Below are 7,113 nucleotides of genomic sequence, written 5' to 3'. Positions count from 1 at the left end.
AGCAGTGCTAGTGGCACTAAAAGCAATGTTGTTCGTACTAATAAGCAACTAATAGTAATTGTATTAGAGAAACTTAGCACTTTCATTATTGTCAATAGTGCTAAGAGATGTGCTTGTCATGGTACTATCAATGCTTGCATGCTTGAAGAGCTAGAAGTTATTCTTGCAGTACTACTATGATAGCATGGCATGATAATCATGGAGTTAGAGCAGTGACTTAAAAATTAACCTAATGCTCGTCAAGAAGGTGCATTGGATGTTTGAATGATTTTCTCCCAATCTGTTTCTTACATACATCCTTCTTATTTGGAGAGACACAAATCTCTATTGTCCAAAAATGAGAAGACTACATCCTTGATGTCTTGTTGTATAATTATACTTGTGCATAATTTGTTGTTTTTGACATGTGGACAATGAAAACATGGAACTATCTCCTTTGAGTCCACACTTTCAGAGTCCAAGAATAATAGTGACACTAGGTCGTCAAGAACTAAGGAGACAATTTAAAGTTGAGATTTTGCAGAGGAAGCGTTTCTATGAATGCTTAAGACCTTAGATGCTTTTGCTATGTTCAGGTTTTGAGAAGTTGATGCATTAAAATTCAATAGCATCAACATGGTGGATCATTTGATGAAAATTTTTGCATAGGATTTTAGTCGCTCACACTTTTCAAAGTATTGCAAACATTTACTACAAGTGATATTTGAACCTTAGTCTCTTGCCTAAAAGACCTGTCTTGAAAATCCTTCATAGATGACTGAAGGATGAGCCGATTGAATATATCTTTTCTAGTTGATATGTCTATACAAATCTTCTACCTAGTTTCCTCATCCACCTCTTTTGCATACTCTTCATGTTCTTATTGCCTTTTCAACCTATTTTTACTTCTTTGCTCCCTTTTTATTGTAGCTTCATATTCCTTGATGATGTTAGCAATGCTAATGTTCTCAACTAGTTTTTCTTCCATGGACAATATAACCGAGTTGCTGCCAGTTATTCCTATGTTGCTTCTTTACTACTAAAGAAGACCAATAATTATTATAACCAACTAACCAAACACCATGGACAATAAAACACATGTTGGAAAGCTTCACTCGCACATTGAGAGAGAGAGAGAGAGAGAGAGAGAGAGAGAATAATACACAAGTTGGACAGCTTAACACACTCACACATAAAGAGCTTTTAGTGATTACCTCTTCTAAAACCTACCACTAGCACGAGAGAGAGAGAGAGAGAGAGAGAGAGAGAGAGAGAGAGAGCTTTCAATTGCTCAAATTCCAAGGAGAGAGGGACAAATTAGATTTAGCTTTTGATTGGAGAGAGAGAGAGAGAGAGAGAGAGAGAGAGTTGCTTTGATTACAAGGATGGAAATAGAGTATTTGTACTATAATAGTCGAGAGAGAGAGAGAGAGAGAGAGAGAGAGTTGCTTTGATTACAAGGATGGAGATAGAGTATTTCTACTATAATAATCGAGAGAGAGAGAGAGAGTATCTATAATGTAAGAGTCGTGAGGGAGAGAAAGATAATTTACGATGTAACTTACAAGAGAGTAGTACTGTAACAATTGAAAGGAAGAGAGAGAGAAAGATAGCAACGAGCCATAACCGCCTACTATACCCACATTTTTTATCATTGAAAAGTCTAGCTATTTCAAATTTCTTGATGCTATTCAAGCAGTGTCTCAGTGTCCAAGACACTGCTTTTGAGTCCACCTTAACGTGCTTATGCCCATTGACTTTATTGCATACAAAAAGTGCATCAAAATCCACCTATTTTTGCCAAGTCCATTGGATATGATATGATGCTTAGACACCCATCATATTAGCGAGGTTTAGTTAAGGTCTAATTTTTTGTGGTTATATTAGACTGAACAAATTATAAGTAAGATATCACTAGTTGTACCTAATCTTTGGGATAATATCAAGCAAGTGGTGAAGTCAAGGAAAACCCGTGGATTGAAAGCCTCTTGCACCTCCTACTCTCGTTGTGTCAGTCAATTTATGTTATTGTGCATTAGGTTTTTGGAAAGCTTTTGTTGTGGTTAGTTGTAGGCAAGCCTAGCCTGCATTTTCAAGTAGGAAAGCCATGAACTCCGTTAATAGATGCACACTTGGAATAAGAAGGATGAAAGTTAAACACCATTTGTCATTGCCCCGGATCTACAAAGAGGTTTGACATGGCATCAACACATGTACACAAATTATTTTTTGGATTGGACTTGGAATTGTTGGAAATTGCGCATTTACATCCAGCTTGTGTATAACAGCTTGTGTATAACACACACACACCACCACTGGCTAGAGGGTTAAGGGAGGCTCGAACCTCGTACCTCTGGGATATCACTCAGCCTCTTTAACCACTAGACTGGAGCCGTGGGTGTACATCTACACATTATTGTGAGGAGACAATATTGTGATGATAAAGGGTTTGACAAGGATAGTATAGCCTAGGTGCTAGGCTCTCTTGGAAATTAATGTGTAGCAAGGGTTAGCTAAAGGATTGAAGGTGCAAGGTCAGACAGAGGCTTGATGGGCACATTAGGAAGGTTTGAATCTTTGGCAAAGAGGTATTGGTAATTTTATGAGATAATACATTATCAAAAGTTGCTCATCCAAATCATGCATTTTGCTCATCAGCATGCTAGAATGGCATGCTGATAAATACATTGAGCTTTTGGGAGTTTATACTGTGTGTATGCCCACTTTGCATATTGAAGAAATCAAAGGAAGACAAGCTGACATGTGAATCACAAATTACTTGATACATTCAAACGGAATCTGATGCTCATAATGTTCCTATACCAACAACAAGTTACATTAACTAGCTCAAACATAATATATTAAGCACAGACAAGAAAGCACCATATAGCTTATCATGCTTCCTGAGCTGTGTGTGTGTGTCCTGTTGCATAAATGGCCCGTAATGCTGTTTGTGCAGCCAAGATTTCCGATTGCTTCTTGGTTTTTGCTGAGCTCCCTTGATAGACTTTGCCATCCACTTCAACGGTGGAGCAAAACACTGGGAGAGACCCTTGCTTGGTTTCCCGAGTGTAATACACAGGGTTAGAAAGACTCAATTTCTGTGTATACTCCTGCAGTAGGTTCTTGCAGAGACCAGTTTTCTCCTAAAACCATTTTTTTGAATTAATTTTTTTAAAAAAAAAGATCAGAGTCCCACCAACAGAAGAAAGCCACTAAGTTTTTTTTCTGACAACTTGATGCCCTTGCATGCAAAGAGAACAGCATTTTTTTACCAAGGGATCAAAGTGAAGCTCATCTCCGGCTGATATCAGCAGATCATTTAGGGCCACTTTGGCAGCTGCATGCTCAGCTGCCTTTAAGTTTGAGAACGACGAGGACTCATATGTCACACCACCGACTGTCACAGAAGCTCTGAAACTGGGGGCATGGGGAGGTCCTTCTCTACTGCACGCGTAGTTTGGTCTGGCAAAACCAGCCTTTTCACAGAACTCCTGCAGCTGGTTCTTATACATTGCAAAAGGCTGGACAAACCAAGAGAAACACGTGATTAGATAGCTGCTCAAGGACCCTGCTTATGAGATTCTCAACAGAAACAAGTCCAATTCCATATTTCTGTAAATCTAAGCTGCTTCTGAAACAATGTAAACATTACATATTATCTATATATCATCCGGTTATAGGCACAACACATGATTCTCTCCATCAGTAGAGACAGACAGACAGAAGCTTAATTAGGTAGGGAAGGTCCGCAGCCACGCTGCCTGTCCAAAAATGTTGACCCTACTATAGCTCACACAGAACAATGACTCACCTGGGGAATGAACCCTACGATAGCTTAGAGAGAGACAGAGAGAGAGAGAGAGGTGGTGGGGGGCGGCGAGACGAGGTTCATTCCACCCACATATATATATCTGCAAGGTGCAATGAGCTAGGGCAGTTTCAAAAACAGAGCTAGGTCCAATGTAAGCTGTAGTTCTTCCCCCCAACGGCATGCGCACTCTCACTCGTCCCCCTTCGAGTCCTCACCCCCCAAGCCTTCGTCCTGGAGGGAAAAAGAGAGAGAGAAAAAGAGAGGGACAGCGACACACGACCCTTACACATGCGAGATTTTCGAATTTGAACTCAAGCGAGTTTTGGGGGCAGCCATCACACGTGCCTGGTCCGGATCGCCTTTCCATTTCCAATCTTTGGTTCTCCTCTACTCCAGCATCCCACACCTATCTCATCTTCTCCCTAGGAAACGCAAGCCCTCTGACAAAGCTATGGAAGACTACGTAGATCTCAATGGGTTCCAAGAGGAAGGCTGCACTTTAGAAGCACTTGCGTCTACCTTGAGGACTCGCAGTGAGACCACCTAAAGGCGGTGCTACAGAAGCCCCCCATCCAATCAACCCCAACCTGTGCAGAGCAAATGCAGTCACCACATAATAAACGCAACAACTTTTGTTTCATCTTCAAGAAAGAGAGTATGGCAATATAAACGAACTTGGAGCAAGGCAGTGGTTCCTCAAGAGTGTGATTTTTTAGGTGGAGCAAGCTTCTCTCTCTACCTGAACAATCTCTCTCTAACTATTGCCACCAGCCCACAACCCCCTTCACCACCAACCTTGCTCCTTCCTTTCTCTCTCTATCTATTACCATCGTCCCTTCCTCTCCTCTCCTCTCCTCTCTCCAACCAACATTTAAGTCTTTTTGTTTCTCTTCTCTCTCTCTATATCTGTCTCTTTGCTCACTCTCTCTATGCTCTCTCCCTCTCCCCTCTCCTCTCTCTCTCTCTCTCTCTCTCTCTCTCTCTCCTTCTCTTACCTCTTATCCTCCTTCCCTCTTTCTCTCTCTCTCTCTCTCTCTCTCTCTATTTCCTCCTCTCTCTCTCTCTCTCTCTCCATATCTTTGCTCACTCTCTCTATCCATCTCTTTGCTCTTTGCTCTCTTTCTCTCTCTCTCTCTCCCTTTCTCTATCCATCTCTTTACTCACTCTCTCTATCCTTCTCTTTGCTCACTCTCTCTATCCTCTCTCGCTAACTCTCTTTATCCTTCTCTCTTTGCTAACTCTCTCTATTCTCCCCCTCCCACTCTCTCTATCCTTCTCTTTTCTCACTCTCTATATCCTCCTTATCTCACTCTCTCTCTCTCTCTCTCTCTCTCCTTCTCTCTCCTTCTCTTTGCTCACTCTCTCTATCCTTCCTCGTTAACTCTCTCTATCCTTCTATCTCTTTTCAAACTCTCTCTATTTTCTCCCTCTCACTCTCTCTATCCTTCTCTTTTCTCACTCTCTGTATCTTCCCTAACTCACTCTATCCTTCTCTTTACTCACTCTCTCTAAATGTGTGTGTGTGTGTGTGTGTGTGTGTGTGTGTGTGTATCCTTCTCTTTGCTTACTCTCTATCCTCCCTAGCCCACTCTCTCTATCCTTCTCTTTACTCACTCTCTATAACCTCCTTCGCTCACTCTCTCTATCCTTCTCTCTCTTTGATAACTCTCTCTATCCTCCCCCCCTCTCTCTCGCTCTTTCATCTCCTTCTCCCTCTCTCCCTTTCACTCTCCCACCGTCCCTCTCTCTCTCCTTCTTCCACCCTCCCCCTCTCTCTCTCGCTCTTTCATCTCCCTCTCTCTCCCTCCCTTTCACTCTCCCACCCTTCTTCTCTCTCTTTCTCCCACCCTCTCTCATTTACATGACATTGCATGCTCTTTCTTATCCTTTTGCATGTCAATGTATGCATGTGCCATTACAATACATTGCATGGCATGGCATTACATTTGGATGTTATTACATGTGCATGTCATTGCATGGTGGTCTTGCCCTTTGCATATTGTTGCATGTCATTGCATGCGATTATGTCATTTGAACCCTTTGCATGTGACTTCATATCATTTAACGTGAGTACAATTGAGAAGGTGAATAAGGTACACAATTATACATAGAAGATAATTTCATTGTAGGCAAGATATCTAGTATGCCTTGCATATTGTTTCATAAAAACAATGAACAATGAAAATTTATTAAGGTTAAAAATTTTACAATTATTATTGAGGTCATGGCATAATTATTTGACAGAAAGAGGGAGAGAGAGCGAGAGGAAGTGAGAGAGAGAGAGAGAGAGAGAGAGAGATAGAGAGAGAGAGAGAGAGAGAGAGAGAGAACAAGATGACGACATTACATCTTGAGGATAAAAAATATCGTTTTCAATTATAAACAAAACCAAGTTCATTCACATACAACTTCCAAATACAACTCTTCTATTATAACTGTTATTCAGTTCCATTAAGAGTTCTATGAGCATCGCTTATCCTTCAGGGTATAGGCACAAAGTAAGCAAATGACGTTCATTCCCTTGTGCACTTCCTCTAGGCGAGATGCTCGGATGTCGGATGCATCATCAATAAAACCATGGACTCACCATGTACCAATTAATCCCACCACTTTGGTTTGCACTGGAGAAATACCTTCATCACTAGTGGGAAGTGGTAAGGATGTAAGAGCTTTCCATGCTTGTGCACTATCTAACGGTCTTTTACTTAACCTCCGCATTGGTGGCCTTACTAACAATACGTGCAGCAACAACTTCAATGCTAATTTTTTATGAAGCCATCATAAACAATACGACGGAGGGTTGTGGGTGGTGTGCTCTACTAAGAATGCTATGCTAAATGGTGGTTAACAAAGTTATATGGAGGTTATCTGTATATTTATAGTCGTGGGAGAAGTGTGCTCTTATTTTGCACTAAACAAAGAAAGATAGCTTTTTTCTTTTTTAATGTCAACAATAAAGGCATCTTCTCTCAAAATCCTACACTCCAATAATGAAGGTATGTTTTCTTTCTTTTTTGGGGAAGAGCGAGTATGTCATGAAGAACAACGAACAATACAAAATTGAATACACAAATATAGCTGCCAATGTTAAGAGAAATTTTAGCTCTCGAAATAAAAATTTACTCAAACAAAAAACAACAGCAGACCGAAAATTTAACAAGGCAATTAACAAAAAAGACAAGGAGAATTATAGTTGAGACCACTTTATTCCAAATAGGTTATTACATCATCCTCTTAGGCTAAAGACAACTTATTACTTATAAGGGCTATAGCAATCAAATATTGTTTGCAATTGATAACATACCATAACTACCTACGGT

At 40.6% G+C, this 7,113-nt stretch overlaps 1 protein-coding gene across 1 annotated transcript; it reads right to left on the bottom strand.

Annotated features, from left to right (window-relative positions):
• Positions 1-2,789: 2,789 nt before the first annotated feature.
• On the bottom strand, positions 2,790-4,021 carry LOC147623562 (double-stranded RNA-binding protein 3-like). Its single transcript, XM_086820858.1, has 3 exons — positions 3,794-4,021; positions 3,255-3,503; positions 2,790-3,125 (listed from the first exon to the last, which is right to left on the bottom strand). The coding sequence occupies exons 2-3, from the start codon at positions 3,492-3,494 to the stop codon at positions 2,874-2,876; spliced, it is 492 nt and encodes a 163-aa protein (XP_086676984.1). The 5' UTR covers positions 3,495-3,503; positions 3,794-4,021; the 3' UTR covers positions 2,790-2,873.
• Positions 4,022-7,113: the final 3,092 nt, after the last annotated feature.

Source organism: Cibotium barometz, chromosome 26 (genome assembly GCF_041138505.1).
Source record: "Cibotium barometz isolate CiBa-2024 chromosome 26, ASM4113850v1, whole genome shotgun sequence".
Lineage (NCBI taxonomy): Eukaryota > Viridiplantae > Streptophyta > Polypodiopsida > Cyatheales > Cibotiaceae > Cibotium > Cibotium barometz.
Note: the sequence above shows the minus strand (reverse complement) of the source record. Positions and strands in the feature narration are given on the sequence as shown.

Excerpts from the sequence above, each read along its gene's own strand:
- LOC147623562 (XM_086820858.1), bottom strand. The coding sequence starts at position 3,494 with ATGTATAAGAACCAGCTGCAGGAGTTCTGTGAAAAGGCTGGTTTTGCC. Across the intron at positions 3,126-3,254 it reads AGCTTCACTTTGATCCCTTG|GAGAAAACTGGTCTCTGCAA; the intron begins GTAAAAAAATGC and ends AAATGGTTTTAG.